Source organism: Muscardinus avellanarius (genome assembly GCF_963383645.1).
Source record: "Muscardinus avellanarius genome assembly, chromosome: 1".
Taxonomy (NCBI): Eukaryota; Metazoa; Chordata; class Mammalia; order Rodentia; family Gliridae; genus Muscardinus; species Muscardinus avellanarius.
Window position 1 is genome coordinate 140,447,807 of NC_137786.1, and position 21,836 is coordinate 140,469,642.

At 47.0% G+C, this 21,836-nt stretch overlaps 1 protein-coding gene across 1 annotated transcript in view; it reads right to left on the reverse strand.

Moving 5' to 3' along the window:
• Positions 1-244: 244 nt before the first annotated feature.
• Positions 245-21,836, reverse strand: part of TTC12 (tetratricopeptide repeat domain 12) — a gene marked incomplete at both ends in the record, with an annotated part of 59,704 nt that continues 38,112 nt past the window's right edge. Inside the window, 10 exons of the mRNA XM_080717902.1 lie at positions 245-320; positions 1,965-2,190; positions 3,035-3,134; positions 4,357-4,458; positions 9,167-9,235; positions 9,677-9,775; positions 10,236-10,373; positions 11,088-11,148; positions 13,909-14,001; positions 19,942-20,110. Of these exons, the coding sequence (XP_080574028.1) occupies positions 245-320; positions 1,965-2,190; positions 3,035-3,134; positions 4,357-4,458; positions 9,167-9,235; positions 9,677-9,775; positions 10,236-10,373; positions 11,088-11,148; positions 13,909-14,001; positions 19,942-20,110 (1,133 nt within the window). The remainder of the gene's footprint in view (positions 321-1,964; positions 2,191-3,034; positions 3,135-4,356; positions 4,459-9,166; positions 9,236-9,676; positions 9,776-10,235; positions 10,374-11,087; positions 11,149-13,908; positions 14,002-19,941; positions 20,111-21,836) is intronic.

Here is a 21,836-nt window from a genome sequence, read left to right on the forward strand (position 1 = left end):
TGATGTCCAGCCTCTGCAGAATCGGAGGGAACACTCACCACCAGGTATGACAGACACTGAGAAGGCTGAAGCTGTTCCCACCACTGTAGCCAACAGATATTCATTCTCCTCACCAATGAAAAGCCCCAGACACTGTGAATAAATATTCAGTTCTGGAGTGAAAATTCAAAAGGACTTTATTAGCACAGGAACAGCCCATGACTCAGTTGTGTGTTCACAAAACTGCAGAGGGACACCACATCTCTCAAGGATTGTTGATGTACTTCATTGTAGAATTGAGAATCTCGAACCCGTGGAGCTCTGTCAGTTGAGCAGCAAACCTGCCATAATCAGAACACGAAATCCAGGTCACAAATGCCATGTTTCAGAGCCATGCCACTGGGAAGCAAGCTGCCCGGGGACATCAGCCCTATCACCAAGTAGAAAGGGGAAGTGGCTGAGAAACCCAAACCCCTAAAGATCAAAGGGTACATAAGGCTCATTGGGAGACCATAAAACACCAAAAACACTTGCTGTGAGCGGCAGGTGTGACAGGCTGATGAGATGGGACCACGTTCCCAGGCACTCCCCAGAAGGCTGCCACTTTGAGCTCATCCCAGCTCCTGTGCCTTGCTTTCTGTGGCAGATTTTCTCTATTCCTTCCATTTATCAATAAGAGAACTTGCAAAGACCTCATATGTCATGCGGTCCAGTCCTCTTCTGATACAGAGAAGGAATTAGAGGTGCACAGCTCTAAGGAGCCACCTCACTCCATCCGCAATGGCTCTATATTAGGAATCATGGCTCAGCCCCAGGGGACACCTTCCAGAGGAAAGCATGATGGCATGTTGAGGCTCATTGGAGCAGGAGCAGAGCAGAGCAGGAGTCTGAGCAAAAGGAGCAGCAACGCAGAGGTAAAGCTGAGCTCCCATGTCCGTTTCCTGGGCGGCCTCAGATGTGAGGTTCTGCATGTATGCTTCTCCATGCTCTTTTCTCCAGCAGGAAAATGTTACCCTCACTGGACATTCCTCCAATTGTTTAGACCCAGGAAAATAAATAAATAAACACATACACACATACACAGAGTGGGGGGTCTGTAACATAAAGAGAAATAAATAAAGATAAGGTGCTATAGCTTGGATGTGTGTGTGTGTGTGTGTGTGCGTGCACACACATAAACATGATATTGGAGATCAAACTAAGGGCCTCATGTATTCTAGGTAAGCACGCTACAAAATAAGCTACATCCCTATCCCTAGAGTTTGGATCTGAAGTGTGCCCCAAAGGCCCATGTGCCAGCCTGTATTGGCAAGGACTAGAATCTTTAGGAGTAGGAGATGGGGCCTAGAGGGAGGAAGTTAGGTCATTGGAGGTGTGTCCTTGAAGGTGACACTGGGACCACAGTGCCTTTCTGTCTTTCTCTCTGTCTCCTGGCCACCACAAAGTAAACAGTTCTCCTCTGCCATTCTCTCCTGCTAAGGCCATGTCACCACAGGCCCAGAGCAATGAAGCCAAGCAGCCGTGGACTGAACGTCTGAAACTATGAGCCAAAATAAACCTTTATTTCTTATAAATTGATTTTTTCTGTTATTTTGTCACAGTGATGATACACTAACTAACACAGAGGGAGAGAGAAGGGGAGATGGTGTGAGGAAGACGAGGGACAGGGAGCAGATAAAGGGGAGGAGGATGGAGAGAGGAATGACGAGAATGCACTGGCTGTAGGTGTGGGGGGGAGCACCGTCACACAAATGCAATCCCTCTCTCGAGTTGGTGGCCGAGGGAGCCCCATTTCCTCATGGAGGTCTTCCTCTAGAGAAGCTGTTCCTGGGACCCCACACAGGCCTGTGCAGAAGGCGTAAGGGCTCCCAAGAGTTCTTGGAGTGGTACGTGGTCATTGGCAAGCCCGCTGCTCAGCCTGGCCTGCTCTCACTCAGATGTGACCAGCACTCGGGGAAGCCTGGCTTGCTGGTGGCCTACTGTACCTGGGCTCAGCTGTGCACAGCTTCCCCAAGGTGATGCCTGCGTTCAGCTGCACGGCTGTCTCCTGTGAGTCTCCGCCGGCCAGTTTTAACAGGACCCGCACCAGGTCTGTCTTCAGAAGGGAAGACGCGACATTGGGCACCTCCATGCAGTTGCCAAGGCAGAGGGCAGCGTTGCCCACCAGAACCTCATCCTCTGAGTTAAGCAGCTTCATCAAAATGCTGAACTCTACAGGAAAGGAAGAGAACAAGCCATGGTCCCTCCAGGGCCCCTATATCAGGAGGCTGAGGTGTTGGTGGATGTCAAGCTTCCAAAAACTTGGGGAAGGATGTGTTCACTCATTCATTCAGCCAACATCTACTGCTGCTAAGTGTCCCATGAATTCACGGTTTCTCAAGTGCCCAGAGCAGCACCTAGTACAACACAGCTGCTATGTGAATGAGCCATGTGTGCCAGGTCTGTCTTCTCACAAGTCCCTGTGCTCAGCCTCTATACCCTCCAGGGAGAGAGGTCCAGCCTGGCAGCCTGAGCGGGAGGCAATGTGCCAGCCTCCTGTATCTTTCCAGAAGAAAGATATTTCTTGTCCCATGGTAGAGCCCTATTAAGGAGCGCATCAGCAGGCTGGCTCAGCTGGGAGCCCTGCTCTGTACAGCTAAGGCTGATGAGGTTACTAACCTCAGACTCAGACTCCAGTATTTCTCTTTTTCACCAAAGATTGAGGTGTTTTGTTATTTGTTGCCCCCTCCCTCTGAGAAGGAAGAAAGCTGGATCAGTTGAAGTGGACTGCTGCAGAAGCAATTTCCATTTTACTTGGGGGGGGGGTGAGAGTTTCCCAGTTTTGACCTACTGTCTTCCAGCTGTCTTTTAGCTGGGCCATCTGCGTGGGTGACCTACCTGTGTGAGGCCAAAAGGCTAATGAAATGCTTTCAGGTGTGGAAGTGAACTGGCATCTTGTTCCATCAACACTGTGGAAGTCTGGAGAGAGGCTCCTAGCACTCCTCAGCCACCTTTGCAGCTTCACAGATGGATCCCGCTCTGGGGTGCGGGTGCCCCTCATGAAATTGTCACTTACTTTTATCCAGTTTTATTACTTCTTCCCGAGCTTCGTGGTAACTATTGGTGCAGATAGCTAGTATCTTTATAGCATAACGTGATGCAGACTGGCCTCCTGTCTAAATTTCAGAATGAAGACAGAAAAGTAAAATCAATCTATGATCATTCTTGACCAGACACCACAGGGAGAAGTTATATCAATGTGACTGGCTCTGGAACTTCTACAAGAAATTCCCTTGAGAATGGCATGAGGTTCCTGCTGAGGAGAGACGGACTGTCCCTCCCAAGCCCTCTAGCCTTGGGCAGGAATGTGAGCCTGTCATTACACCTGACACCCCCGGAAGGCCTCATGAGTGAGTAGCCAAGAGGAGCATGATGCTGTCGGCTGGCAGATTTACCAAGGAGGGAAAAGGCCCCTGGATCATTCCACTTGTGAGAACAAGGCTGATAGTTCTCATTGAAAACATCATGAACCTACATCACTTGTAAGAGGTGACAACTGTTAAGTCACAACACTTAAAGTCACCCAATGCAGGTTCTTTAAAATGCACAAAAAGTGTACATGTGCGTGCACGTCACCAACAGCCCCTGGTGGGGTTTCAAGAGTTGCCTGGAATGAACGGTGGTCACTGTCCAAGTGGCAGCCTTAACTCAGAGCCACCACCCCTCCCCCTGACATCCCCCTCCCCACACTTCCCTGCCCGGCTTGGCCTGGGGCTTGGTGCTGTCGCACTAACTTGGGTGAGTGGGACTCACTGGTCATCAGAGGCATTGCAGGTGGGACCCAGAGACTACAGCCTAATAATTCACTTTGCCCTTACAGAGGAACCCAGTTACTCGCTTGGATTCACACTCATTTCATGTGGAAAATTCCAACATCCTTTGGTCACATGGTAACTCTGCAGTCTCTGTATCTCATAAATGGAATTACATTCAATACTCTCCAGATAACTATAAGTTATCTATGAGTTATAGAATGAGTTATATAATGAGCATTATGAGTTGTGAGCAAAAAAATTGGCCTGAGAAGCCTTGCAGAAAGCCATTCGAACCATCTTGTTCAAGGACAGAGGCCATACATTTTGAAGTAAGGCTTGAAGGGTAAACGATTTTTATGGATGAATCTAAAGAGCAATTTATTTACTCAACTATCTTTTGCTGATGTTCAAAGCATTGTCTAGGTGGACAGCAGAAGATAATTGCTATTCTGGAAGTTTAAAATCTAGCAGGAGTGACACAGTGGCACATTAACTAAACAAAGCCTGCCTTCATTCTGTTCCCTGAGTAAAATAAAAGAGTCTTGGAGAATTTAAGAGGTTGTAATCAGTGCAATTATTTTACCTTCAGGAATTTAATCATTTTCTTCACCACTCCTGCTCTCAGGGCCTCCTCGATGATGTTCAGAGAGGAAGAGAGGGTCCGGCTCAGAACACCAGCAGCTCTCTGTGGGAACCAGAAAGAGGACCATTAAATGTCCATTTCAGAAATACTGACAACGTCTAAAAGTTATTGAGGAGTTTGGCGAGACAAAAGCCATTGTTAGTATTGGCAGTAAAATATGCATCTTAGCCGGGCGTGGTGGCGCACGCTTGTAATCCCCGTGCTTGGAAGGCGGAGACAGGAGGATCACGCAGGTTCAAAGCCAGCCTCAGCTGGCTTAAGAGACCCTGTTTCCAAAATAAAAATATAAAATAGGTCTGGGAGTGTAGCCCAGAGGTAGAAGGCCCCTGGGTTTCATCCTCAGTACCACCAAAAAAAAAAAAAAAAAAAAAAAGCATCTTGATTTTAAAACAATACAATGAACACGTAACATACCACACAGCAAGCATGGTTCTTTTATAAAGCTCCTAGGTAGGCAGCCAAAAGGGCTGAAGACATTGTCTCCCACACAGAGAGGCCAAGCTTATCTCAGCATCGCAGGACCAACTGGCTCAACTCTGAGCTGGGAAGCCCTTCCTGGGTCCCTCCTAGAGCTCTGCCTCAGCAGGGGCCCCTCAGGAGCTAGTCTGCTCCTGGATCCATCTTTTGTATCTTTTAGTCCTCAGTTATCCTTACCTTGCTTAATCTCTGTCTTTTAATTCTATTTTATGGGAGATTTCATTTGCTTTATTTCTCAGCTCTTGTTGATACATACACATGCATGCATGCACGCACACATGTGCATGTACCTGCGAGCAACTACTGTTTTAGGGATCTAACTATGTTAAATATTTCTCAAAATGCAAATGACAATTACTATTTCTTTTTCTATTTCCTATATCTCTCTAATTCTTTCTGCTTATCGTGTGTGTGTGTGTGTGTGTGTGTGTGTGTGTATCTTTGCGTTAATGCCTGGTGACCCTTAGCTGCCCAATCACACTTAAGAAAAAGAGCAATAAAGCTATGCTTAGGAACTCTGTGTTTATGGGAAGTTTGTTGAGTGGAGAGGTAGCACCACAAACTTTAGAAAGACTTCAGTTTTCTTTGGCCTTTCAGTTTGTTAGAGAAAAAATTTCCAAGTCTTAAACTCCATCTCCCTTCCCCGCTGCAAAACACTAATGCAGTGGTCCCCATACTCTTTGTCATAGTCCTGAATAAATCTGCCTTACTGTGCTTCAAAAAAAAGAAAACACTCTCATTTTATGCCTGGGGGCAGATGCCTGCCAAATGCAGTTCCCCACCTCGGACTTGGGCCCTCTGCTGTCCCTGGTGTTGTGAGATCTCTATATGCTGGCGGGGGGGGGGGGGGGTGTTGCAAAGCAAAACTGCTCTCACCCAGCTGCGATTCCTTCCTATGCACTCCACATGAAGGTTTGCACAGCCTTGCCCAATCACCACTCTTTTCCTTGTTCTCTATCTTCCAGATATGTATTAAAATTACTTACCCACTGGTAATCTCTTGCCCACAAACATTGTCAATGAGGGATTTTTTCCCCCTTCTTTTCCCAATACCTTTATCTCATTGTATTGAGGTCTCCAGAGGGAGATGGGATAACCTGTGCATTATATTATCACTACTGTTTCCCCAACCTGCCTCCTACAGATGCTAGAATTCTGCTATACCTGACACTAAAAATCCCTCTCTAGGCACAAGACAGTGGAGAATATCCTAACCAAGGCCCAGATTCCCATGGTGAAACTGCCTGGCTCAGCAAGCTGGGAAGCACCCACTGAGACAAGCGGGATCCTAGGAAAATCTGAACCAAGAGCTTCCCTGAGGTGTTGCAGACCAAGTATTAGATCTGAACCGCACAGAGAAGACCCACAGCCCTAAGAGCAGTGATGCTTATCACTGGGGGAGATCATGGGCACATCTGGAGAACTTGATGTAAGCAATGGTGCCTTTTTTAGGTTTTTGAAAAATATTTAATATTTCTTAATTTTAATTTTTTATTTTTTTATTGGAGCATTGTAGTCGTACATCTTAATGGAGTACAAGATGGTGGAGACATACATGCACACATCATCCAATTAGCCCTTCCCCAATTCCCACCCCATTTCCTCCCCCTCCCTTCTTCCCATGCTTGGCTTAGTGATTAACTTTGATATATTTAAGTGCAACATGTGCATTAGAGAGTTTCCTCTTCCCCCCTCCCATCCCCTTAGTTAGGTCACCTTATTTGCTCATCTATAGATTCTCCTTCTTCATCTAAAGTTCCTCCTACGACCCATTTTCTCCATAATTTCTGCATATTAGGGAGAGCATCCATGAGATTATTCAGTTAAAAAAAAAAAAAAGCAACGATGCCTTTCTAATGAAGACGCACATCCACTCAGAATTTTCTATAGAATTACTTGGAGTTCCAGAGAACCTGAAGATTTGCTACTTTCATTGAGCTCAGGTTAAAGTCTCTGCCCTATAACATCTGAACTGATTTCAGGGAAGTTACAAGAGTGCCAGCCCTAAACAAAGTATGTTGGATCTAGGAGAACCTTTTGAAAACCCTGGAGCCAGGCCCCAGTCCACAATCCTTGAAGGGCTGGTTTCTCACTTGGATATGACCTTGATTGTTTTTCTAGGTTTTAGATCCTGTCCTAATAGGTTGAAAAACTAGGGTGATTACTAGTGTCTGTGAAGAACATACCTTAGGATGATGGCAAATGGTCTCTTGAGTTATATTAATGTTCTTCGGGTATACCGTGCTAGCCTCAGGCCAAATGACAGAAGCAAAATAAAGAAACCCATTCCAAGGCCTCCAAGGCCTCCAAGGCCGGGATCGGAGCCTGCCGAGGGGTTAGGCTGGTGCTGAGGCCAGCGAGGCTGGGATAGGAGCCTGCTGTGAGGCAAGGCCGGTGCTGGGGCCTCCAAGGCCGGGATCAGAGCCTGCCGAGGGGTTAGGCCAGTGCTGGGGCCAGCGGCCGACATCGGAGCCTGCTGTGAGGCAAGGCTGCTACTGAGGCCTCTGAGGCCAGGATCAGAGCTTGCCAAGGGGTTAGGCCGGTGCCGGGGCCAGCGAGGCCGGGATTGGAACCTGCCGTGAGGCAAGGCCGGTGCTGGGGCCTCCGAGGCCAGGAGAGGAGTCTGTCGAGGGGTTGGGCCGGTGCCAGGGTCAGCAAGGCTGGGATGGAGCCTGCCTTGAGGCTAGGCCGGTGCTGGGGGCCAGTGAGGCCAGAATCGGGGTCTCCCATGAGGCAAGGCCGCTGCTTGAGCCAGCGAGGTCTGGATCAGTCCACCGGGTAGCCAGGACAGTACTGGGGCTGTCAAGAGTGGGATCGGTACTTGCAACGTGGCATGCACAGAGAAATATCGCAGAAAATAAAAACCAGATGCTTCCCCTAATCAGCAATAACTAGGAGGAGAGGGGCAACAGGAAGAGGTCAAGTTATAGAAAGGGCCCTATAGTGAAGCAATTAAGGTGACCAATCAGAGGGTATGGAATAGGGGAGGATGGAGCCTCCTTAAAACACAGGAGGTATATAAACAAATGTATCAAAGTTAATCACCAGCAAGCATGGGATCGAGAGAGAGGGGGAGGGAATGGGATGGGGACTGGATGAGGGCTAATTGGATGATGTGTGCTTGTATATCCTCTCAAGTCTTGTATTCCAATGTGATATATGATTATAATGCACCAGTAAAAATAAATTTTAAAAAATAAATAAAATGTTCCTAGGCTAAAGATAAACCAAAAAAAAAAAAAAAAAAAAGAAACCCATTCCAGCATCCATCTCCAAAGGGAGCAAACCATTATGCAGAAACAATTTCCAAGATTACTGGCTCTAAAATATGGCCTAATCAAGTCTGAATGTATGCCATTTTCAATATGATCCACATTAAAAAATATATATATTAAAAAAATAAAAAAGCATGGGTAGCTGGACATGGTGGTGCATGCTTGTAATCTCAGCATTTGGGAGGCTGAGACAGGAGGATCATGGTTCGCAGACAGCCTCAGCTACTTAGTGAGGCCCTTTGCAACTCAGTGAAACTCTGTTTCAAAATAAAGAATAAAAAATAGGGATGGGGTATAGCTCGGAAGTAGAATGCCCCTGGGTTGCATTCCCAGTACCACAATAAATAAATAAATTTTGAACCTTACTTTTTCAATAATAGAAAAAAGGAGCCAGGCATGGTGGCACACGCTTGTAATCCCTGCACTTGGGAGACTGAGACAGGAGGATCGTACAGGTTCGAGCCCAGCCTCAGCTGGCTTAAGAGACCCTGTTTCCAAATAAAATATAAAATAGGTCTGGGAGTGTAGCCCAGAGGTAGAAGGCCCCTGGGTTCCATCCCCAGTACTGCTAAAAAAAAAAAAAAAAAAAAAAAAAAAAAGAAAAGAAAAAAAGAAAGAAAAAAGGAATTCTGAATAAAACCTTTTGGCCTGTCTGATCTCAAAAGGATTTCTTGAAATAGGACAAATGAGGCAGATTATACTATATCAGCTGGTCAGAGTCCAGACCATGCAGAAAAGGGATTTGTAACTCAGGTTCTTAAATTCCAAGTGTTGGCAGATGGGACCTGAAGAAAAGTCACCAAATCCCCAATACTATAGGCAAATTTGGAATTTGTGTACTTGTGGGCATTATTCTAGGTGCACACCCACACCATACTTTGGAGAGTATGCAGAATTTCAGAGGTGCCAATGGCAAAAAGGTTAAGGCCAAGTAACACTGAAACAGAGTAAAAACAAGAGCAAGGAAGCTGTTTGTGGACTTCCCTGGAGGAACTTACCGTCAGGATTCCTCCATCCTGGCTGTTCAGTAGAGAAAGACACCTTCTGCTCACCTCCAACATCCAAGCCTACAAGCAGAGGGAGAGGGCAGAGCATTTTAGTACCCTGACCATTGGGCTCCTCTGTGGAGCTCCTGAGCAAACAACCTCACCACTGCCACTCTGTCCAGATATCTCCTGCTATGTCTTGTACTGCTCTTATTCCTTCTCCTGTCTGTCTTCCCTAACTCCAGGCAATACTTGGGTAACAGGAGCCAAATGACTCTGACTTTGCAAATGCAGCCTGCTCAGAATTCACACCCTGGGCACAAGGGCAGTTTTCTGAATGAATACTTGGCTGAGTGACTCATTTTGCCCTTAGCAAAGTGACAAAGTGAACCTCTGGCCTTCGCCATCCCTACCATTGGTATTTGAGTCCATATGCTCCTTTGTAAATATGTGGATGGCTGTATGCAACAGGGTAGGTTCAGGCTGTCCAGGGTTCCAGAGAGGGAGACAGAAATGCCATACCTCTGAGACAAAGGGGACCTGAAGACACAGGTTCATGATGAGTCCCAGGAGTGTGTATATGATCTCTCTGAACAGGTCCACGTCCTCCACACACCTGGCCTTGGAAACAGAACATGTTGACCAAAGACTTTGCTGTCTTACAACTTTTCATGGCCATCTCTTCCCTGATAGAAGGATCTCAGGGGTACCCACACTCCCTGAATCGTTAATGTCATGAACTTCAGTGATGTCAAAAGCTCAGTTCCTTGAGCTGCCATTAGTCTAGAAGCCATGGAAGGAGTCTCTGGTACCTCTCCCATGACCCTCTGGCTTGGCCTATCCCTGGGTTATAATGAAGCGTGAGCTGCTGAAATAGATGAATTGTTCCAGGCTGGGTGAAATTTGATCTGGAGGGCTCTGTGAGACCAGCTTCCCATAAAATCTATGGTCACAGAAGGGGTAAGCCACTGCTCCTGGACCCTGAGAAACATGTTTTGGAAAAGCCAGATAATTAAGAAGAATCCCCAAAGATGCCCCCAAAGAAGGTAACAGACCAATTTGAATAGAAAGGTTAAAATACCAGGAGGCCCAAGCAGGCATCCCCAAATTCTTTGTTGTTTGTTAAGTGTCTTCGGGTGGCAGGCTCAGCACTGAAGTTTCCCATGATGGCGACACACTGGCAGAGAGCCTCGGGGTTCATTATCTTGGGATCTCTCTTCTGCAAGTAAGTCAAAAGAGAAAGCAAAGCCTCAGAGAGTGGCAGGTGATGTCATAGGAATCTTGGGGAGCAACCCTCACTCACCCAAAGGTTGAGAAGCAGAGGGCTAAATGTCACGTGGGGACACAATGGGGTCACTTAGCAACAAACAGGATGGCGGCATACAGGGGTAGACCCCAAAAGCCTAGCTCCTCCACTAACTAGCTGGGAGGATCTGGGCAAGCTTCTTCCCTTCTCAGAGCCTCCATCGTCACAGCTGTGAAATTTAGGGGCATGGCTATGCTTCCAATGGTCCCCAAAGCTTCTACGACTTATCCTTAATGTCCTCTGCCTGATCAGCTGCAATTGCTACACATGTCTTCCTGACAGGGACGATTTCCATTCAGGGCAAAGAGTTGCAGGTTGACCTGAAGACAAGACTTTATGCAGGGAGGGGGCAGATGGCAACTGACACCCTCCTCACCTCCACCTAAGATGCAGCCCCCTTGCAGCTGTTTCTCCTCTGAAACTGGCCCTGCCCATATGCCCATAGGCCGCCTCCACCTGGCCCACCCGCAGCTGTTTTAATAACTGAGACTTGTGTAAATCCCAGCTGTGAATAAGTGATTAATCAACTGAGAGACAACAGAGGCTCTGGGGTGTAAATATGTTTAGATAGCTCTGCTCAAGCTCCCCAGTGCCTGTCATGGAGGAAGGAAGAGGGGGTTTACTCACCAGAACACCTGTGAGTGCAGGGGTAACACATGGGAGGTTGGTCTGGAGCCAGACTTGGAATCTGTTGAGAAAACGTCAGCCAGGATTATGTCTTCATGACATCAACTATAATATACATACAACATCTCAGATAATAAAGCAGTTATAAACTGGGCCTGTGTGAGTTACAGCATGCATAGGTAATGCATTTTGAACTGAAAACAAAACAAAACAACTCACTGGGTATGTAGTGTGGCTTTAATTTTTCTAGGTCTGGAGAATTGTCTTTGATGTTAAACAACAGTTCTCAGATGGCAGAATTCCTAGACCTCTGCCAAGCTGTCTTCACCCCCCTCACCAAGTCTGTATGTCACGTGTTATGCTGTGCAGATGGGATACAGAGCAAGCACATTTACTCATCGCAGTACTAGAGGGCCAGGTGTCTCCACATGCTGGAGCAGCAGTCCACACTCCCAGCCTTTCGCTATTTGGCTGGCTTGTCTGCAAGCCCACCCAGCTCTCTACTGCCTGACTATTTCTAAACTAAGATGCCTAACATTAGTAAAAAAAAAACAAAAATAGAAAAAAGACATGTGATTTAAAAAGATTTAAGTATAAAAATTAAGACCGTTACTATCTTCCCTAGCAGCTAAGCAAAACAAAAGTACAAAAAGCAGGGCAGGAGGAGGTGGTTACTCATAATGTCACTGGCAACGCAAGAGGAGGCTGCATTTTACGGCTTGTTCTCGCTTGCTTACTCATGTTCACTCAGCACAGATGTGCTGGACAGTTACTATGCACCAGGCACTGAAGGGAAGACGCTTCCCTGGCACATAGTAGGTGTGCTCACTGTGAGAGGCACCGTTGTAAGTAATCATCCCTTAATATCTGTGAAGACTGGTTCTAGGACCCTCATGGATACCAAACTCTGCAGATGCCTAAGTCCCTTATATAAAATGGTATAGTATTTGCACATAACCTATACATATCCTCTTGTATACTTTATTTTTAAAATGTTTTATTTGTGCATTGTAGTCACACATCCTAATGAGGTACAAGATATAGAGGCATACATGCACACATCACTCAGCCCTTCCCCAATTTCCACCTCATTCCCTCCTCCTCCCTCTTTCTCATGTTTGGCATAAATGATACTTTATTGTTTAGGGAATGACAAGAAAAACTATTTGTATATTCAGTTTAGATACATTTTTTTTCAGTGTTGTTAGTACACCCAAACCCACTGTGGTTGCCCTCCACTCAGAGGGAGTAGGATAGGAGTGAACAACCACAGCCCCCTGGGAGGCATCAGCCCTCCTACTCCGTGGATCTCTAAAGCACAGTGGGAGACTTCAACCAGCCTTTCTGTACACTGGGCTTCCTCCTCCTCCTCTTCTTTTTTTTTTGGTGGTACTATGGATTGAGCCCAGGGGTAGTACACTGGGCCGCCTCCTCCTCCTCCTCCTCCTCCTCCTCCTCCTCCTCCTCCTCCTCTCCCTCCTCCTCCTCCTCCTCCTCCTCCTCTTCCTCCTCCTCTTCCTCCTCCTCCTCTTCCTCCTCCTCCTCTTCTTCTTCTTCTTCTTCTTCTTCTTCTTCTTCTTCTTCTTCTTCTTCTTCTTCTTCTTCTTTTTGGTGGTACTATGGATTGAACCCAGGGGTAGTACACTGGGCGGCCTCCTCCTCCTCCTCCTCCTCTCCTCCTCCTCCTCCTCCTCTTCCTCCTCCTCTTCTTCTTCCTCTTCCTCTTCCTCTTCCTCTTCCCCTTCTCCTTCCCCTTCTCCTTCTCCTTCTCCTTCTCCTTCTCCTTCTCCTTCTTCTTCTTCTTGGTGGTACTATGGATTGAACCCAGGGGTAGTACACTGGGCGGCCTCCTCCTCCTCCTCCTCCTCCTCCTTCTTCTTCTTCTTCTTCTTTTTTTTCTTCTTCTTCTTGGTGGTACTATGGATTGAACCCAGGGGTAGTCTACTATATCTGTCTACATCTGTGCTACTCTCCCAGCCCTTTTAAATTTTTATTTTGAAATAGGGTCTCACTAGGGTGCTGAGAGTCTCGCTATATTGCTAAGGCTGTCCTTGAACCTGTGATCCTCCTGTCTCAGTCTCACAGTACTGGGATTTCACGTGTGCGCTACCATGCCTGGCTATACTGCATATTTTAACAAAGGTTGATGGTTCAACAAAAGTGGAAGTGTTAGGTAGCTAGATAGAAATGAGGAGGTCAGGGCAGGCCTGGGACACACCTGAGAGAAAGTTAAGTGAGCTCTCATGAAAGGAAACAAGGGGACCCCCTGCCAAACTGTGGTTAGAGAACTGCATGGATATTAGGAGGCTAAATTTACCCACCCTAAGACAGTCTCTGGCAGTTATGGTATCACTTATATTGCCCATTAGGCACCCCCACGGTGTTTCACTAGGCACCCATGGGAGAGCTTCCAACACGGCAAGTACAGTGCAATTGCACCAAGCTGTGGCTGAAAAAGAGGTAGTGGCCTCCTCAAAAGCATATCCATGAGGGAAAATGTTTCCAGACTGAATAAAGTTTGCCACATTGAAGAACTGCCGCCATTTTCCACTTCAATGTGAGGTGTTCTAGACGCTCTCTCTGGAACAGATCTCGTCGTCCTAAGCTGTTTTCCCATGTTGGGAAACAGCCTCTTCTGAGCCCTGTCTCTGGAATGTAACCCCTTTATCATGGCCTTCTCATATACTATATCCCCATGTCCCTAAATAAACCTCTTATATCCCCCTATCTGCGTTTTCCATTTCAATTCTTTCAGGAGAAACAAGAGATTATCATCCTATAATAGAAGAAGAATCACCAATTTCCGGAGCTAAAAAATTACCTCTCCTCCAGAACCAAGTCTGTGAGCAGTCCCATGGCGGTGCTGGCCTTCTTATCTGAGAAATCAAGAAAGGACAGCAGGGCTTCCAACAATCTGCAAAATACCCATGAAAGCCTCAGACTGGGCTGCCCTCCAACCACAGGATCCCCAGAAAGACAACCGTGAAGGAGTCCAGGGAGGAGTCAGCAGCCAGTGACAGGAACTGCAGGGAGGCCAGCCACGTCCTTGCAGCTGCAGGGAGGCCAGCCGTGCCCTTGTTGCAGGCTCAGGGCTCACCCACCTCCCCTCCCTCCAGGGAGCCTGGGGGGCTGGCTGAGCCACTTAATGTGAACTCCTGGGGGTTGGAGAGTTTTAACCAACGCTTACTGATTATCAGACACCACAGTGGAAGGAGTCTCTGGTGCTCTGCCACGTGACTCTGGCTCAGTCAGGTTCATCAGCTTGGGTGACATTGAAATGGCATGCTTACTAATATGCTGATGACTAAAGTGGGAGGCCCCCTAGCAAGGCGGGTGGTAGAACAGAGTTTAACAAGGTCTTGACAGGCTGCTGAATGCATCAGATGAAATTTAGCAGGGTTAAACTTCAAGTCCTCCATGGAGAGCTGGAAATTCTGTGTAATAACAGAACTGGAGACCTACATTCTAACTGGTTCATACAAAAAGGGTTTAAAGGTTTTTAACTGATTGCAAACAGTTTGGGCATATAGTCTGGTGCATGTGTCAAAAATGATAATGTAATTCACACCACCCAAACAAACTTACTGGAACCATAACAAAAGACGTAAGAGCAATGTGCCCGTGCAGCAGCCTTGTACTCAGCTTCTTCAGTGTGATTAGTACTGTGCTTAGTACTTAGCCTCCTACAGTGACACATGTGAAAATAAATAAGGAAGAGAAGTTGTGTTAGGTGATGAACAAGAAATAGACACATACTAAGTGGGCCTCCAAGTCCACCTGGTGGAAGGCGAGGAGGAATGGAGATGAAGGCTTCAATAGCAGATGCCATTTCAGCTGTCTCATTTATTTACTTGTTTAATTAACAACACTGAGTGTGTACCGGGCACTGTGGCAGGTTCTGGGGCCACAGTGATGAAACCTGGCTCCAGGGAGCCTGCAGGCTCATGGGGACGGGAGCAGCCATGCAGGCAGAGCACTGTGATGAGCTCTCGGACCACGAGGTGTGTTTGGGGGCTGCTAGAAACTTCTTACAGTGAGTACTCAGGGTGTCAGGGAAGGACAGCAAGCAGTGAAACAAGAGAGCCAGGTGGGTCCCCATTGTGGCGGCCTTCTGTGGCCTGCAGAAAGTTTGTTCTTCACCCTAGGAGCCCTTGTTCTCCTTGTAGCTAGCAGATGACGGCTTGGTGGTGGACATGGAGTGGAAGCACGGATTCCTGGGCTGCTCTCAGCCTATGAGTGGAAGGAGCTCCAGGAGACTGTGATTTAACCAGGTCCTCCAGTGACTCCTAGATACTTTATATGAAATAGTCTTATAGGCAACAGTGTCATCTCAGCATTTTAGAAAGAAAAATAACAGGAATGATGTGTATTTTGTTTGTTTGTTTGTTTGTTTGTTTGTTTGCGGTACTGGGGATGGAACCCAAGAGCATTCTACCTATGAGCTATAGCCCTAGCCCTATTTTTTATTCTTTATTATGAAACAGGGTCTCACTGAGTTGCAAAGGGCCTCACTAAATAGTAGCTGAGGCTGTTGGCAAACTGCCATCCTCCAGTCTCAGCCTCCAAATGCTGGGATAACAAGTGTGTGCCACCACGCCTGCCCCCCCCCCCACCACAAAGAAGGAGGCATTTAAAAACCAAGACAGAATGATCAGACACAGAAGAGAAGAAACAGAAGCAAACAATCCAGAGGTTGCCAAGGAGGAGCAAGAACGAAGCCTATGACCCTCCGGATGTGGTAAGGGCTGATCTGGGTCACTTCTGGGATCTGGGCTTTGGCAACTAGGAGAATGACTCTCCAGCCTTTTAAAGACAGGAAATTCAGGTAGAGGTCTGGCCTGAAGAACCGCATCCTGATGTGTTAAGGTTTATGGTATTCATGCACACTGAGATATGTCCAGTGGCAGGAGGGGACTCTAATCTGGTACTCAAGAGAGGGACTCAGACTCTCTCTGAACTAAAGCCACAGACAGAAAGAGGCCCCAGGTAGGATGCTGGAGTCCTTGACGTGGAAGAGTGACAGCATATAGGACTGGTGAAAGAATCCAAGAAGAAAAAGCCAGGAGGGAGGAGGAGGGTAGGAAGGGCAATGTCCTGACAGCCACAGTGGTGGAGTTTCAAGGAGGGAGTGGTCAAGAGGACCAAATGCCATAGGGCAGTCAGGTAGGAGAAAGACAAAAAGAGCCCATCGGATTGGCCATTTGGGAATGTGGCATATATCATCTACTTTTAGGGAGTTGGCTCTGCACAGCAGCTTGTTCTAGCAGAGTCCTTGATGCCAAATCACCTGAGGGAACCAGAGAAGATCCGGTGCATTCTGTAGGCCTTCAGGGGTCTGGACCTGCCTCAGTGGGAATGCTACGGGCGGCAGTGTGTGTTCAGTGTAAGTGGATGACTTCCATCAGTGAAAACTGTTCTAGAAGTGGACGGGCTGAATTGGGAGGTGAGCTCCATGTACTCACTAGCTGGGGAAAGACCCCAGTCCATTGGCCATGTGAGTGTCTACCCAAAATCAAATGCAGACCAATATAAAGAAAACACTGGCTCTTCCCCAGGAGAAGCAAGCACAGATGTGGTGGGTGTCATGCAGCTGGGCTGGACTGTTGCTAAGGTCACGGTAACTCCGGGCTCCTGTGAATCCCTGGCTTCCTCAGGAGTGTACTTCAGTGTTCCTGCTGCCAGAAATAACTTTAAAGTTTGTTCAGATTCCTCCCCCCAGTTTAAATCTGTCCTCTTGGTCATGAAGATGGAACCTAGTGAACGTGAGTAGCAGGAGGATGAGACACCAGTCTGAGATCACCTGGGTTTGCTCTTGGGAGACACAGCACAGGCCCTCACCGTGGGATAACGCTCATCCCCAAGGCACGTGCCACCTAAAGAGGACAGTGTGGCCCTTTCTACCTCCTCTTGTCTCCTCCAGCTCAGAGGCTGGTTTTCTGCTCTGCTGCCAAGCAACTGTCCCTGTGGGTGGACTTAAAGGTCAGAAAATGGTCTCATGTAACATAAATGCACCATCACCTCAGTTTATGACCCTGAAGAGAGAAATGATGACAAAAATACTATTGAGTCCATCCCAAGTGCCGGGCGACACAAGTAGCACTGCTTGCTGTGGCCAGCCACAAAGACTTCCCTGCCCTCCTACTCTGCCTGGCTCTAGGACAGAAGCTGGGGCCATTTTCTCCACCAAGGGTGGCATGTAACACAATTCTGTGCCAAAAGAAACTAGCACTTTCTTTTCTTTTCTTTTCTCTCTCTCTCTCTCTCTCTCTCTCTCTCTCTCTCTCTCTCTCATTTGGTGGTACTGGGGATGGAACCCTTCTACCTCCAGGCTATACTCCCAAACCTATTTTTTATATTTTATTTGAAATCAGGGTCTCTTAAGCCAGCGAGGCTGGCTTTGAACCTGTGGGATCCTCTTGTCTCCGCCTCGCAAGCGCAGGGATTACAAGTGTGCTTTTCTTAATAGGAAGGATGGATCCAGCTGGTGCTAATCTGTCTTCAAAAGGGAAGTGAGGCTGGGGGGTTGCAGCAAGGGAGAAATGTGAGCTTGTAGGAAAGGGTAAGAGAAGGATGGAGACCTTGACCTTGATAGCCTTAAGTAATCAGCTACTACGCTTCGTGCTTTCTTGGTATGTGAGAAAAGTGAGCAAGGCTCAAGTATTTGTGTGTGTGTGTATGTATGTGTGTGTGTGTGTGTGTGTGTGTGTGTACACATGTGTATGTGTATAGTACTGGGAATGGAGCCCAGAGGTATGATATCTTCAAGCTACACTGCAGTCCTATTTTATTCTTTATTTTGAAACAGGGTCTCACTAAGTTGTGGAGGACCTCACTAAATTGCCGAGGCTGACCTGCGATCCTCCTATCTCAGCCTCCCAAGTACTGGGACTACAAGCATGCACCACCATGCCTAGCTTCAAGTATTCTTTACAATGCAACAGAAAAAAATTTAACTGACATGGATACATCATCCCCCTTAAACATTATTATAAATCTGAGGTGCAAATGAGATGCTGGGGCCTATCAGGACTAAGCATCTTTCCCACATTACATAAATAGAGAGGAACACGCAGAGGACTTAAATTGAGGACTGCTTGGATCTAAGACCCCAGAACATTACTCAAAGTGACAGTGGCCCCAGGCCAGCTCCTGCCAGCACACGTTCATCCCTCCCATCCCTCATACGGAGGGAAACATTCCGGGAGGGATGAGATGCGCTTGAATTCATGCTGATGTGAGAGCCATGGGACCGTGAGCTGCCCAGCCCTGCTTCATATCATGCCATTTCATAGCAGAGAGTCTGTTACATCTCCTTTTGGCTTAATTTAAGATGGACTTTAGCAAGATTAGTAGTCATAAAAGTAATAAGCTGAGCTTTCCTGACTGTCCAAAGAGAGTACTGGACTGCCTGAGGTAACCGTAAATGCCACTCTCTAAGACACTAGAAAAATGCAAATTGAAATTCAAGCGATTCAAAGCTAGCTTGGGGGAAAAACACTTATGATAACTATAGCTATGTTTACTCAGAGACAAAAACCAAATGAAAGGCGCCCACATGATGGAGGCATTGAGGAAATGACTGCAGAGTCATTTGCAAAGTGAAATGTGCTTTTGGAGAGTTTAACTCCATTAACAATCCACCTGCCCGGTAGGCTGAGCTTCAGAGGGCTGCCAAGGCCTGGCTGAGAGCCACCGAGGCTGTGGCTGGGCAGTGATGGGCAGTCAGGGAGGCCATAGCTGAGGCCTACTGACCACCCTGTCCTCAGCATACGATGAAGTTCATCTCTGGATGGACAGGTGTGCCCCAAGAAGACCCAACAGGGCTGCAGATTTGGCTCCATGTGTGTGTGTGTGTGTGTGTGTGTGTGTGTGTGTGTGTGTGTGTATGTGTGAGTGAGAGTGAGAAAGACAGACAGACAGACAGAGAGGAGATTGGGACCAGATCTGGGAGAATCTGGGAACACCTGGGACACAGCTGAGTGGGATGCTTGGTGCTTGCTGCAGCCTCTTCTGCCCCATTTGTGAAGCAGGGTAAGAACACTTACCTTGTCCACCTCCCAGCATGAGGGGAGAAAAGATAAGGTAACACTGACAAAACTGGAAGACTAACTTTTGTTTTTAGGTTATATCTGAAATGTTGAAAAAGCAGGCTGTTGAAATGTTGAAAAATCATGGCTACAATTTCTTTTCATTTCGCTGAACCATATGAAATGGCTGATGTGAACCCTTTCTGATCTAAAAAAAATGGCAATTTCCTATGTTTGGACTAACAATCTAAGGGCAAACTGAACATTCATTAAATAATAAAAACCCAAATATATCAACTGAAAAGCATTGATCAGGATCACTGTGGTTCAGGTAATTTTGAAAGAAAGACTCCGTGGGAGGGAGGTAACTTCTATTCCTGTACATTCCAGCCTTGGGAAGACCTTGCTCTTGGCAACAGCATGTGTTTTACTGATACTCTACCATGGTTCAGAAAGGGCTTATGTATGTGTCAAATAAACAGGATCTCTTCAAACAGGAATAAAAGGGTAAGGCCAAGGCCTGAGGCTAAAAGGCAGAAGCAAGTGACCCATCTCAAGGCTGGGTTCCCAATCCAGCTATGGAAGCACCACCACTGATACCAACTACACCATCTGTGAGGTGGAGACGCCCTCCAAAGAAGTGAAAGTGATCATGGCAGTGAGTTCAGATAGGGGCTTGTCTTGTAGCACCTCGTGACAGAGTGTTCCCTTCAAAGCTACCGATCCTTCATCAAGGACCACATCAGTGACATGAGGAGGGAGGCAGGCCAGTCAGATGCAATGATGACCTGAGATGGCACAAGGAAGACCCCACTTCATCATCTTACCCGGTCAGGTCAAGGTGGCTGATGACCAGGCTCCGTCCGTGCTCTGTCTGGCTGAGCTGCAGCAGCAGGGCCAGGCTCTGTTGCTGGATGGTCAAGACTTTGGATGCCAACTGGGAGGGTATTAAACTGGCCCTGTCGGGGTGCATCACAAGCACACGCTGGTTTTCCTCTGTAAAATGCAGGAGATATCTGCCTCGTAAATAGTACAATGGCAGTTAAACCGGTTCTATTTTCCACAATCCCAATGGTGGAAACCCACTCTTCCACTTTCATTTCAGAGGCAGGATAAAGATGTGTATGTGCATGAATCTAGAGTCAGACTGCTGAGTCTGAATGAGCAGGAGAGTGACCTTAGCCAAGTTTTAACTCCTGTGCCCCTCCGCTTCCTCATCAGTCAGATGAGGACAGGGACCCACCCCCTGGAGCTCTCAGGAGGATTCTATGAGTCAATACATGATCGTGCCAGACAGGGCCACCACACACAAATTGGCTATGTCATTATTAGTGCCAAAAGCCTCCTTGGTGTGTGATATCTGAAAATAGGAGCAAAGGGAAAGGAATCAGCATGATTGTGGAATACTATAACCAGACTGGCCATCTGAGTTCTTTCTAGGAAACTAGAATGTCACGTGAGAACATTAATTTAACCCAGCATGCCCTCCTTCCCAGATTACACACTAGTCCTAGGAGGTGGCACTGAATATACCCTCTTCACCTGCTTCATGTTCTGGCCAGGTCCTTGAGTTTGCTGAGGGCAGGCAGGGACATAGGCACGGCATGAGACTGAACTATCAAACAGACCTGAGCAAACTAGAATTGGGGGGCATGGGACCCCCCTCCTAGACCTCACTGCCCCGGGGTGAGCACAGTAGGCAGGCAGAGGACACACCGGCGCTCTCACAGCCCTGCCCAATGATCTCACTCACAGCACATGCATCAAACCAAGTCTTCACTCAAACGTTACGTCTCAATCCTACAGTTCACGTTCACGATTACACTTGTCCATGTAAATAGGATCTACTGACTTTCAAAATGAAAAAAAAAATGTATTGGTTTGTTTAGTTTACATATTTTTTTCTTATACTGGAAAAGCAGCTTGTTATAAGTAATTCAAACAATGAAGAAGTAGTATAAAGTTGAAAATGAAAGTCCCCTTCTCTGGTGCCCCCCATCCCTCAGGTAAACCTGTTCCCTACAGAGCTAGTATCCATTCCTCATCAGAACATCAGAATAATGTTAAAATATTTGGCATTCTCTCCTCTAAGTGGCTTCTCTACCCTATTCAACAATGTATCTCCAACATATTTTCATATTCCTACTTTTAAGTATTTCTTTGGCAATTTTAAGCACTGCTTTGCATTTATTGAGATGCAAAATTCATAGATCTGAAGTATAACATTTATTTGTTTGCCTCTTTATATATGTATTTATTTATTTATTTAAGTACTGAGGATAGAACCCAGGGACGTTCTACCTCCGAGCTGTATCCCCAGCCCTATTTTTTTTTTATTATTTATTTTGAAACAGAGTCTCACTAAATTGCAGAGGGCCTCACTAAGTAGCTTAGGCTGTCTTGGAACCTGCAATCTTTCTGTATCCCCTCCCAAATGCTGGGATTACAAGTGTGCACCACCATACTCTGCGAAATATAGCAATTATATCTGAGACTCTGTGGAACAGTAGTCTCAGATGTTAGAAATGTGACTTTAAGGTTCACAGACCCTAAAGTAAATGGGCTGCTATGCCATGATGAGTTGCTTGGAGAGAGCACAGAAGCACCAGGCCCCGCCTTCCTCGCCCTCCTGTGGGGCTTCGCCAACACACGACAGCGCGTGCTGGTCCTATTCAGAAGAGCAAGGGGCCTAGATGATATTTCTGGGCATAACAGTCTTTAG